Source organism: Glandiceps talaboti, chromosome 3, assembly GCF_964340395.1.
Source record: "Glandiceps talaboti chromosome 3, keGlaTala1.1, whole genome shotgun sequence".
NCBI lineage: Eukaryota > Metazoa > Hemichordata > Enteropneusta > Spengelidae > Glandiceps > Glandiceps talaboti.
In genome coordinates this window covers 30,864,488-30,877,299 of record NC_135551.1, presented here as the reverse complement: position 1 = coordinate 30,877,299, position 12,812 = coordinate 30,864,488, and the positions used below count along the sequence as shown (strand labels likewise).

General features: G+C 34.4%; 2 protein-coding genes across 2 annotated transcripts; one reads left to right on the top strand and one right to left on the bottom strand.

The window, feature by feature from the left end:
- Positions 1-356: 356 nt before the first annotated feature.
- Positions 357-4,076, bottom strand: LOC144432497 (uncharacterized). The gene is made up of 3 exons (XM_078120715.1): positions 3,835-4,076; positions 3,107-3,224; positions 357-2,715 (listed from the first exon to the last, which is right to left on the bottom strand). Exons 1-3 carry the CDS (start codon positions 4,037-4,039, stop codon positions 2,499-2,501), a joined length of 540 nt encoding a protein of 179 aa, XP_077976841.1. The 5' UTR covers positions 4,040-4,076; the 3' UTR covers positions 357-2,498.
- Positions 4,077-4,184: 108 nt separating this feature from the next.
- LOC144432639 (zinc finger-containing ubiquitin peptidase 1-like) lies at positions 4,185-11,672 on the top strand. Its single transcript, XM_078120902.1, has 9 exons — positions 4,185-4,304; positions 5,476-5,655; positions 7,004-7,755; positions 8,302-8,470; positions 8,742-8,939; positions 9,411-9,579; positions 9,883-10,028; positions 10,427-10,647; positions 11,096-11,672. Exons 2-9 carry the CDS (start codon positions 5,484-5,486, stop codon positions 11,129-11,131), a joined length of 1,863 nt encoding a protein of 620 aa, XP_077977028.1. The 5' UTR covers positions 4,185-4,304; positions 5,476-5,483; the 3' UTR covers positions 11,132-11,672.
- Positions 11,673-12,812: the final 1,140 nt, after the last annotated feature.

Here is a 12,812-nt window from a genome sequence, read left to right as displayed (position 1 = left end):
ACCGGCTCTGTGACAGTTATTTCAATTTATACTTACTCCCGGTATATCATTATCACAAGAGGTGATGTTGAAAATACAGTGTGAACTGTCCTGATACAATGAAACATGCAGAATATCTATCAGTCAAAGTTTGTACAAATAGTACTGTGGAATATGTGATATCAAGTGTTAAAGACAGACAGACACAGACTAAAACTGTCTTTGTTGCATGAGGTAAGATTACAAATGTGGGAGAAACCTCACCCGTCTCCATACCAAACCACCAACTTTCTGACAACACACCAGGTGAATTGTTACTTGTCTAACCACTCCCTTCACTTGACTTGTTACAGATTTTCACCAGTAAGATTTATATCAACAAAAAGTTTATTTCACATTACTCTTGATAATCGCTGATACATAAATTCAATAAAATAGATTCAAGGTTAAAAAACTACCCTCTTTGTGAGAATAGTTCCAATGACACAAAAGCACAACTTTTTTTTCATTCTAAAATGTCCACTTCATCCAATATCAGCCGATAACATAAATGTTTTGCCCCAATTTTGTCATCATTCAGACTACAAAATACTGACAAAAGTCATAAGACCTGGTTATACCTGAATCACTTGAATTTCTTTCGGCTGAAAATAGAAATTGCCTTCTGAGTATAGTACTAAATATTATCTTTTACTCTTTTATATCAAAATTCAAGTACATTTGAGAAATATAGGGGGGGGGGTGAGTTTTTTCAATTTGCACCACAGAAATTAAGTTTCTTAGGAAATACAATTTTGAACGAAAAATGATGAATAATTTTTACTAAACATGCAAACATGGTATAATCTTGCTATATATGTGCATATATTTCAACAGCCTGTGTATACTGACTGAGTGAAAGTGACTTGTCTAACTCTAAATCATAGAAGGGGTTGCCTATGGCTTAACTAGTTCTCTATAAGAGTATAGTGAAGTTACCCTGTAAACAGACAGATTTCAACATAATGCGCCTATAATGCATGCAAACTAAACCTTTACTTCAGTTTGACAAAAATATCTCCATTTTGACAAGTATATCCTAAAGGTACTCCCAACATACCAGATATAATTGTAGCATAAAAGGATTTAACATCATTAAACCTGAAGTACATGCAATAAATATAATAGCAGCGATCTGACTTGAAGTTTGATGGACATCCATAGACAAAACACCGTCAAGTTTTGTTGGACTACAAAATACAGTCATGGATATCAATCTAATAGTTCTGTTGACTATGGTGCACACACATGACTGTATTTTACATCAATGTTGTTTACAGGCAATGCATCATAACACACAATTCTTGAATACTAAGTACCTAAATTGTAATGCTGGTGGTTTATCAAAGTACTTGTACAAAAGGTAGGAATTACATCAGAATATTGTAAACATTTTTGACTGATCTGTATGTCACAGCAGACATATCCTCTTGGGTTCAAGAAATTCCCATAGACATTTAGTAACAGCCTATTATAGTCATAAGTACAACAGTAATTGTCCCAACACACACACACACACACACAGAGGACACTTTGGCTACTGAACATTATTTCTGTTCATAAAACGAAAATTCAAATTAAGAGTTGATAATGAATGTAATGGGTTACAACTATGATACAAAGTTCTCTGTACAAATAATGCTCTTTGATGAAGGATGAAACACTAGAAGTTAAATATGGTGGTTTTCAACTTGTCCAGCCACCATTACTGCATACTTACCAGGGTATATGCAATTGAGTGTACTTTGTATAGGAAATCATGTGATCACAGTTTGATTTTTACAGAAATTTGCAAATTAAGATAAATGTATGTAATAAGAACGGAACCCCATGCTGGATGAGTGAAAGTATAGGTACTCCAGGGTATTTGCACTCATGCTTGCAGTGTTTTCTGCTTGTTTGTGAAAAGTACAGCTGCAGAGAACCCCACAGGCACTCAAGCAAATACCCCAAGACTGCCACATTTGCACTCTTGTGGCTATTGGGGTTCTGTCATAGTATAGGTGTATGTTTATTGAACTGGCCTCATAGACTGAATAAGCTTCAAAAAGTTTGTTTTGTGAAGTTAGCACCTTTCCCTTTTACAACCAGTAATTCAGCCGATTCTAAAATGAGAGGGAGAGAAGAGTGCACGGATGCCTAGATGTCATTACTTTATTCAACTACTGTAATACTTTGGCGTGTGACAAAAAGGCAATTTAAGACATATCAGGTGCACTTTAATTTGGCAGGAAGTACAAGGGAAATGCAGGCACTACCGTACTTGTAAATAATTCATCCAGTTAGCCCACCACATTCAGTGAAACAAAGTGGTATAATGCGATAGATGACAGTTATTTCAAATTTTGGTACATTGTACTCATAAAGATGGTGGAATTAATATTTCATAATTTGAAAATTCTAACGGAAACTTTTCAAACACTGCGAGATTTGATAAGAAATATAAATCATCTGATTATAAATATCATATATAATTTATGTTATCCCTTTGGTGGTGCTGCTGCTAGTTGAACTTCAATGTCACCTTGGTAGACATCAGGATGTCTTCTCATATTTCTTAAGGCTAATGATTCACCACTTGCAACATCTTGACGACCTTTCCTTATCATGAAACCAATGCAAACTAACAACACTACTCCCATACCAATATTAACATAAATACGGGTTATAGATTTGGCTTTGTTAATCGTGTCATCTCTGAAAAAAAGGAGGAGGGAAAAACAAATCAGTCAAAATTGACAGTGTTATAAGATGATGGCTTTGAAAATAATAATCAACCTGGCCATCAGAATTAAGAGCTCCACTGTTACCATTTTCATGGAAAATAATTAAATAAATGAATGAGAGGATGAATGAATGAATGAATACAACTTGTTTTTGCAAAGGTTGGGAACCCCGGTAACAGAAATGGGTAAAAATGGCTGTGTTTCCCCATAGAGTCTATGGTAATTTTGTTTAGGAACCCCGGTAGATTTTACCTACTTACTGCCCTTAGCAAAAACACTGGAATACAAAATGTATGTTTTAATGTGGACTATTAAAAACAATATGTATTCCTAAATCTAAAATTACTGTACAATATACTTACGAAACAAAGTCTGGTATTTCTTCTTTTGATTTGAACTTTCCAGTCCATACAAGGAGTGTTTTGTCTACTTCAGTGGGTCTGTGACCACTGGCTGATAATTTCCCTGAAGAATATGTATCTAAAAACAAAATTGAAATTATTTTTTTAAAAAGACAGACGGGAAGAAATACCAACAAATACAAGTCCAATTTACAATACAGCAATATCTCATCAATAAGAACACTTATTTGCATGTTCAATTAAAAAAGCTACCCCCCCCCCCCCCACAATACCAAGCAGTTCATCCTTTTGTTATTCAATGTGAAATAGAATACGACATCATATATAAGTTATAACTATAGCATGTACATCAACATTCATAAGAGCACCTCCAGTAATTATATGTGGATGGGGGTGTCAAGCCCAGTCTATTGTGTAAAATGACCCCCATCCCCTCTTGTAACTTACTGAAGGTTCTCTAACTTGTTAAATTAAAAGATGTCATAAATATAGGACAGTGACATTGACTTTTGTCGTGTTGACACTCTATCTAGTATTATATTAGTAGTTACCCACCCCCCTTACAGATGCCAATCATTGACCTGTCTGGAGGGGCCATTGGGGAGGGCTACCAGACGTCAGCCAGGTGCTCGAAAATATGGAGATATATGATCCACTAAAAGAACTTCACTAACTAACACTTGTAACACGTACATATTTTAATACTAACTACACGTACACGTACGTACCTTTCTTCGCCTGTTCCGTGTTTTCCGATGATTCGGTTTTCGTGACAGACTTTGACCCATCGGAACAAAATCGTGCATTATTCAGTATTACTGCCGTCCTACACCTTGCTTGATAATTGTGAAGAACCTGTACATTCTGAGCCTTGTGAAACCCCGATAAAACTGCTGTCCGAAAACTCATGATCAATATTCGAGAGCTTGTCATGGAACTTGGAGGATTTTCCCGAACAAGCGGAATAACCGTGACGTCATAGAATGTCCTCTTGTTTATGTTACAGAGGATTTCATTGGAGGTCTATTTGTAGTAAACCAATCACAGGGTGTCTGATATAGCGACTCTAGGAAGTGATATGGCGGATCGTTTGAGTCACGAAGTCTCGGAATTCCAGTTGTAAAAGGGACATCAACTTATAAAAATAATAAATGGGATCTGAAGGTGGTCACGAAAAGAACTATTATAACTGCGTATGGTAAGTAAGAAAGCTGCGACATTCTTTTTACGGCGTCACTTGCTGTAAATGGGGTCTAGCAGTTGTCCGACAACGGGAATTCCCCCCATGGCCTTCACTTGTAATGTTGTCATATCACTGATACATGTACATCAGCAAATAACTTGTTTCACCAATAACTGAGATGTGCCAGTTTGTATTTAGAGTTGTTCTTCAGATAGCATACAATGCAGTAGATGGTGTATTATGTAACGTAAATGTAAATCATTATTTACCATCCCGAAAGTACCATTTGGCATTTTCATTTTTTTAAATAACATACCAAAAGTACATGAATCATTGAATACAATCCTTCGATAGAAAATTGAATGCTGCTAGGTGACTATTTGTATACATTCAAGAGAATTTTTTGAAGTGGAAGCTTGTCACCTGCGACAAAGATATATATGGCAAAAATGTACTTCCACAATTATCTAAAGAATGAAATGTACTAGACTAATGTAGTAATGGTGAAGTTTAATTTTATATAATATCATGATTCTAATATTTACTATAGAAACATATAATAAATTTAGTGTATATGTCCATATAGACATATAGTGTATAGATAATGAAAGCTATAGAGTATAACATATATAATTCATATATGTATGCACAATCCCTCTATGTATATTTTGTTCGTTTGTTTTTGTTTGTTTGTTAGTTTAAATATTCATTTGTTTGTAACACTGTTCCTGACTCCTTGTGACTGTATATTAAAATCCTGTTTTTCCCAGTGAAGTTTTGTATACAAACAAATACCCCCTGGTAGAAAGAGGATTTCAAAAGTACTCATATTATCACAAATAATGTACATGTATGTCTCTCAATCAGCTGCAGCATATTTTTTTCATGACATATATATATATACTGACAAGTTTCTTGTTTCTTTTATTAAATCAAAGACTTAAGGGTCAGAATAAACTTATTAAAGATTGTGGAATGTAAACATATGATACATGATATGTTGTCCTAACTAGTAAATGTAGATTTCTCTTTGTTGTTTGCACAGAGGACAAATGATAAATAAATAAAATTCATCTTCAATATTTTTATAACTAAACTACTGCAAGAACAGATTCTGGCAACTATTGTTGTGCTAAATGTCTAATATTGTTTCTTGTATACCCTGATTGTGTTGTTTTTGTTTCAGATCCAATAATGGCTGCCTACATTGACAAGTTTGATTGCGTTATTTGTGGCCAGGAATCCCTAACAGATGATGACATGAAAACACATATGTTGGTATTTCACATGGAAAATACTGTCAGTTGTCCAATGTGTGATTTGTGTGGTATAACAGCAGATGAAATGACAATTCATATCAACTCAGGTTAGTCTGGATTTACAATGTGGTGGTTATACACATGTAGTAGATAAGCAACTCAACTTACAATGTGGTGGTTATACACATGTGGTAGATAAGCTACTCAACTTACAATGTGGTGGTTATACACATGTAGTAGATAAGCAACTCAACTTTCAATGTGGTGGTTATTCACATGTAGTAGATAAGCAACTCAACTTACAATGTGGTGGTTATACACATGTAGTAGATAAGCAGCTTAACTTACAATGTGGTGGTGATAGTGGATAAGCAATTCAACTTACAATGTGCTGGTTATAGTGGATAAACAGCTTAACTTACAATGTGATGGTTATACAGTAGTAGATAAGCAACTCAACTTACAATGTGGTGGTTATACACATGTAGTAGATAAGCAACTCAACTTACAATGTGCTGGTTATACACATGTAGTAGATAAGCAACTCAACTTACAATGTGGTGGTTATACACATGTAGTAGATAAGCAGCTTAACTTACAATGTGGTGGTTATACACATGTAGTAGATAAGCAGCTTAACTTACAATGTGCTGGTTATAGTGGATAAGCAACTCAACTTACAATGTGGTGGTTATACACATGTAGTAGATAAGCAACTCAACTTACAATGTGGTGGTTATACACATGTAGTAGATAAGCAACTCAACTTACAATGTGCTGGTTATACACATGTAGTAGATAAGCAGCTTAACTTACAATGTGGTGGTGATAGTGGATAAGCAATTCAACTTACAATGTGCTGGTTATAGTGGATAAACAGCTTAACTTACAATGTGATGGTTATAGTGAATAAGCAGCTCAACTTGTGATGTAGTAAAGAGCATCAGCAGCTTTCCATCTGTAAATTTTGATATGCAAATTGAGGAGTCAATAAGTTGAATTGCTTGTATGTTATAACCTTTGTTAAAGTCATTTGATCTACCAACCAAGCTGATGGTAATCTATTCATGTTTTGAACAGCCTGAGTATTATCTATTGCATCGTGTGTACAGAAAATTGGGCTAAAAGACAATATAAATAGTGTAACTGATTGGGAATTATTATTATCATTATTATTAACTTCATTTGAGGATAAACATAACTAGAAGGTCAACAATCCACACACACACACACACACACACACACACACACACACACAGATACAATACAATAATAATACAACATTAAAAACCAAGTAAAAAGGAAGGGAAAAATTGCTGGAGTTAAAAATACACTAAATTCCTGTATTTTAAAAATCATTCTTTGAGCAAAAGAAAGAGTCTGAAGAGAATACTGTTATCTCATAGAATAGACAACAGCGTAACTGTAGATTGATCATTTCTCTACATCTTTCAGTGCATTTAGATGATGTATCTGTACATTCACCATTGAAGTTATCAACATGTGACAGCAAAGCTCTAGAACTCTCAAAATCAACAAAACTGAAGTCATCTGATGAAAGCCATGATAGCGCTTTAAAGAGTAGAGAGAAAGTAAGCCAAAGAAAAGATGAGGTGGTTACTATAGAGACGGATGAAGATGATAACTTTGTGAATATCACCATGACAGATGATGGTTGTATTGAAATAGATGATGAGATGGAAAGAAAGAGTAAGGAAGACAAACTAAACATTGGTTGTCATGGCAACAATCAAGACCATGTTGGGAATAAAGAAAGCGAGATCAAAAAGACTACACACAATTCTGGGGAGTGTGATGATTTGGTAGCTGAATGTAATGTTTCAGTTGCTGTATGTCCTGTGTGTGGTTTGGAAGATATCAAGGAAAATCAACTTGCAGCTCATGTAGAAGAACACTTTGTATGTGTAGAATACGATGAACATCACCTTGGTGACGAGATCTTGCAAAATACAGTCACTAATACGCAACAGAAGGATCAAGACTGTATAGCAAGGCAAGACCATATAGAGAATGAAATGCAACCATCACTAGACTGTCAAGATGACTCAATGCTGTGTCAATTCTTACAAGAAGAACAGAAATCTGAAGAGCAACAATTAAAAGACCAGATGTTAGCATATCAATTACAAGATGAAGAAGCACAACTGCAGGAAAGGAGAGAACGAGAAGAATTTAAAAGATTACAGGTTTGTATTTTAAAGAAAAAGTCCAGTCCGACTTTTAACTTATTTCTTTATTTCTGCCTTTATCACACGTGTTGATTACTTTTATCAACTTACAGTATGATTTTGGATTTAGCACCTTGGTAACTTACTCAACTTTGAAATCTTGTAAAGAAGCCCTTCTACACTGACTCCGAGCATGTGTTCAGCCATTTTGGAAATTGACTGCAATGGTTTCTGGGAAAACCTCTGGTGATGACATCATTTTGATTTGACACTCCTTTGTATTTGTAATGGATGGTCTCTAGATATTTCCAGTACCCAATGACACCAACCGTAGTGTCTCGCTACATGTAGACTTGTACAATTCTGGGATGGTCACTAATCTCCATTACTCTGATGTCGATAATATGCATACATGATGTAATTCCAAGTTTGACGTCCAGTATAGAACAACCATAGACATACATACACTAAAAGCTTTCTGGATATGTATATGACACATTCAAGGTAGTACTCTTCTTATTATACTCTTTATGGTATCTTATTTATTTAATGTATGTGTATCAGGCTAGATATGGGATGGATAATAAAGGCAGTTTTAGACATCAGTCTGAAAGAAACCTAGAAAAAGCTGTTTGGAATGGAGAAATGGATGTTGCTAGTTTCCATGACTACAAAAGAAAGATGAAGATTTCACAGAATTTAGGGGTAGATGATGGAAAGTCAAGAACAAAAGGTAACAAATTGTATTCTTATAATCAGGTATTGTAAACAGCAGTCAAAATAATTTTAAAAAAATGAATTTTGTGAGTTACTACATATTTTAAGGCTAGGTGAGTCACTACATATTGTGATGTAGTATCGGTGAAAACCAAATTTTAGTGTATCACAAAAACTTAAATAGTGTTACTTTAGTGGCATGTCAAATTGGCTCAGAAGAGAGATAAGTTCTTTATGTATGTCCATATGACTGAAAGACTACATTTTCTGTTATTTTGTGTCTGTAGGCATTATTGAGAAATTGACTGCATACTATAGTGCAAGCAGACGTCCCTATGGAGTGCACTATGCCAAACTGTGTGTACCAACAGATCATTTTGCAGCCAGCTATGGTGATAAAGGTTGGGGTTGTGGATACAGGAATGTACAAATGCTACTTTCAGCCATGCTTCAAGATCCACAATACAGTGACAAAGTTTTTAACAGTGAGTATGAGCCATCAAGAGCTTCAATAGACATTTCCAAAATTTGCCACATGGTGGCGCGCTACTTCCTGTCTCTAAGTACCTCAGGTATACATGGTACAGTTTACTCAGTTAATTATAGAGCACTGTTGCTTTCCTCAATATCTGAACAATATGAAAAATATCCCTGATTTACACCTCTACAGAATACCAAGGGACAAAGCTCTTAATAAATGGTGCTATGAGGTGATGATACCCCCAATTTGAGAGAGGGCGCTGTTCTCGATTTCCTGTTTGCAGTGTGGAATGGCCTATTCAATCACCTCTATTCAGAAAGAAAATAATAAAAAAGTGCCCTACAATGTAAATTACATAATTGTATTCTCATCATCCGAAGAGAATTCTTTACATGTAAATGCAGTATCTGAATCACTAAACATGACGTATATGAATTTTTTACAAAATTTATATCTTATTAATTTTATTTCACAGAGAGAGATAATATTCCATCTATTCCAAAACTTCAACAACTGATAGAGGCAGCCTGGTCTAAAGGTTTTGATGTAGAAGGAAGTCAGCAGCTTGGTGGCCAAGTTTGTAATACAAGGAAATGGATTGGTGCTTCAGAAATTGTTACGATGTTGTCTTCCCTGTTTGTTAGGTAAGAAAAGGAATCTTAAAAGCCAATTTGCATTTCAAAATGAGCACGCTCAGATGCAAAGGTTTGTTAGATAATTTGTTGTTGCAGTAATACCTAATCCACAGACATAGGAAATTAAAATGGGTGCTATGTCTTCGTTGAAGACTTGTTTCAGTGTTGTTGTTTAGGTAATGTTCAAGACATATTGACCCATAAAACAAAAGTTTAAAAGAATTAAAATGTCCTTTTTGTTCACTTACAGAATATTGTGACTTAGTGTATATTGCTTCCTTCACAAACATTTCAATATTACTGTCTTTGTAGGTGCAGACTTATTGACTTTCACCGTCCCACAGCTGATGATGGAACACATCCTGAGTTATTTACATGGATCAAAAGATATTTTGATGAAGGAAGTCATCAAGGGGTGATACAAACAAACAAAACCCCTTTGTACTTACAACATGAAGGTGAGATATTTATTATTTCCCACATATTTTTCTTCATTCAGTGAAGGAAAATATCAAGTGACCTAAGGAGCCTTGACAATTCAAGTAGAAAATGAGTACTGACAGCCCCTTAGGTCACTACCTCAAGTGTAATTTATTAAAAATTTTGAAAAATATTGGAGATTAGAATAGTTTTGATTCATATTTTGAGCACCACAGAATTAATGACATACACCTGCATTATTGTGACATATAAATCCCATATTTTTTGCTCAAACCATACACCCTCCACCCACTATGTTCAAATGCATTCAACTTGGCTTGTACATTACATATACAGCAAAGAGATAAAACAAATTGTATAGAAAAAGACAGACTTGAGATAAATAAAACTAAGACAATGTCTTCTTTTGTTTCAGGTCACAGTAGGACTATAGTGGGTTATGAACAGATGAAAGATTCAAGTATTCGACTTTTACTCTTTGACCCAGGACAGTCTACAAAAACAATGAGAATCTTACTAACGAGTAGTATCACATCTCAAATGATGCGTAGTCTTCGTAAACCACTAGCATACGTCAGATCACGTCAGTATCAAATTGTGAGTGTTGATGGACTGCTTACAGACACTGATTATCAGGTAAGGAAAGATTGTGAAAAAAGATAGAACTATAACTATGAAGTGGCTGCAGCACTATGGAGGGACTGTGTTATTATGCATAGTGTGGGGAAATATTGGTTTGCTTCACAAATGAAAATGGTAGTTTTTCCAAGCCACACGTCAGAAACATTTACATTGCTGTAATACAGGTACTGCCCTGAGGGCCTATCGAAAGTACTGTCTGTCATTATATATTTGTGTCCTCACATATATGCACAACTCTTTGTTGCACAAACTTGTTTCATTCAAACTTTTCACAAAGGTGGACATATGTTTGTCACTTTGCAACTTAATGAAATCTGATTAATAGACCTTATAGAAGAAATGGTATTTTCATGTTGGTGAGATGACTACATGACATCCAGTGTAAATGTAGACTTTGAAATGGCAGTGATTAAGTGTTTTTGATATGTGCTTATCTTCACAGAGGAGCAAAGTTTTACAGTCACAGAGAATACCCTAAATCTTGGGGAACCAGAAGGGACATATGATGTAACCTCACTACCCTAAATCCATGGAAACCAATATGGACATAGTAACAGATTGAATAGGTACACTTGGAATGGACTGCACTAAATCCATGGAAACCAACATGGGAATGGACTGCACTAAATCCATGGAAACCAACATGGGAATGGACTGCACTAAATCCATGGAAACCAACATGAGAAATATATGAATAACACATGGCGTAACTATACTTGGAATTAAAAAATGACTGACTCAACAGCATCTATGTATTACATATTCCCTGTAGCCTTCAATGCATGTAAATGAATGAGTTGTGACTATAAAACGAATGGTCAAATGAGCAAGTTATGGCTAACAACTATCGGTCAAGTGAGTGAGTGAATGAATGAATGACTGCATGTATAAGTTTGATATCAATATATGATAAACACTACATTGTGTACTTAAAGATTTAGACCTAAACATATAATACAATCATGATGATTTTGTCAAGTGTAGCTATGCTTTATAGTATGTTATCATGCATATTGATGTGTACAAAAATTAATTTATATAAATTAATAAGTATGAATAAATTATTCCTTTCTTTGTTGATATTATAAGCTGTGTACTGTGGTGTATTCTATAGTCTAAGGCTAATGAACACTTGGAAACATACAAACACCAAATATGGCAACATACCAGCATGTACAATGCTCTAACACCCATCCTGAAAGTGGCACAGATATGTCTGGACTCGGTGAACAGCCACTTAGGAAGGCATGACAATAACATATAGACTTCTGTCTACTTATGTCTCTCTTGTGCCTCTATCTCTCTTTTTGACTCTCACTCTCATCTGCCTGTCACAGTCTGTGTGACCTCTCGTCTGCCAATCCATCTATGTATGTATGTCTATCACACATCTCTCCCATTCCTCTGTCTTTGTCTGCCAGTCCATCTTCATGATCAAAATTTTTGAAGACTTTTGTATTTTTAAGAGTTGGTGTTATGAAACATGTGAAAATTGATTCAAATGAATTTCTTTATTCATTTTGTTGCGTTGCTTGTTATGTTCATGACCTGAAAATCATCACAGTCTAGTTATCGATATCTTTAAAATTGTCACTCTCCTTGGAGTTCATAATATTAACCACACTTTTATTATGAAATACACATAATTGTAGTAAAATGTATATCATGTTTATTTACACAAGAATATAATGTAGTAAAAAGTATATCATGTTTATTTACACACCAAGAATATAATGTAGTAAAAAGTATATCATGTTTATTTACACACCAAGAATATAATGTAGTAAAAAGTATATCATGTTTATTTACACACCAAGAATATAATGTAGTAAAAAGTATATCATGTTTATTTACACACCAAGAATATAATGTAGTAAAAAGAATACCATGTTTATTTACACACCAAGAATATAATGTAGTAAAAAGTATATCATGTTTATTTACACACCAAGATTATAATGTAGTAAAAAGTATATCATGTTTATTTACACATCGAGAATATAATGTAGTAAAAAGTATATCATGTATATTTACACAAGAATATAATGTAGTAAAAAGTATATCATGTTTATTTACACAAGAATATAATGTAGTAAAAAGTATATCATGTTTATTTACACACCAATATTATAATGTAGTAAAAAGTATATCATGTTTAT

Coding starts and splice junctions, on each gene's coding strand:
- LOC144432497 (XM_078120715.1), bottom strand. CDS start 4,039: ATGACAAGCTCTCGAATATTGATCATGAGTTTTCGGACAGCAGTTTTA. Junction 3,225..3,834: donor CACGGAACAGGCGAAGAAAG/GTACGTACGTGT, acceptor TTTTGTTTTTAG/ATACATATTCTTCAGGGAAA. Junction 2,716..3,106: donor GAAATACCAGACTTTGTTTC/GTAAGTATATTG, acceptor CCTTTTTTTCAG/AGATGACACGATTAACAAAG.
- LOC144432639 (XM_078120902.1), top strand. CDS start 5,484: ATGGCTGCCTACATTGACAAGTTTGATTGCGTTATTTGTGGCCAGGAA. Junction 8,471..8,741: donor TGGAAAGTCAAGAACAAAAG/GTAACAAATTGT, acceptor TTGTGTCTGTAG/GCATTATTGAGAAATTGACT. Junction 10,029..10,426: donor TTTGTACTTACAACATGAAG/GTGAGATATTTA, acceptor CTTTTGTTTCAG/GTCACAGTAGGACTATAGTG.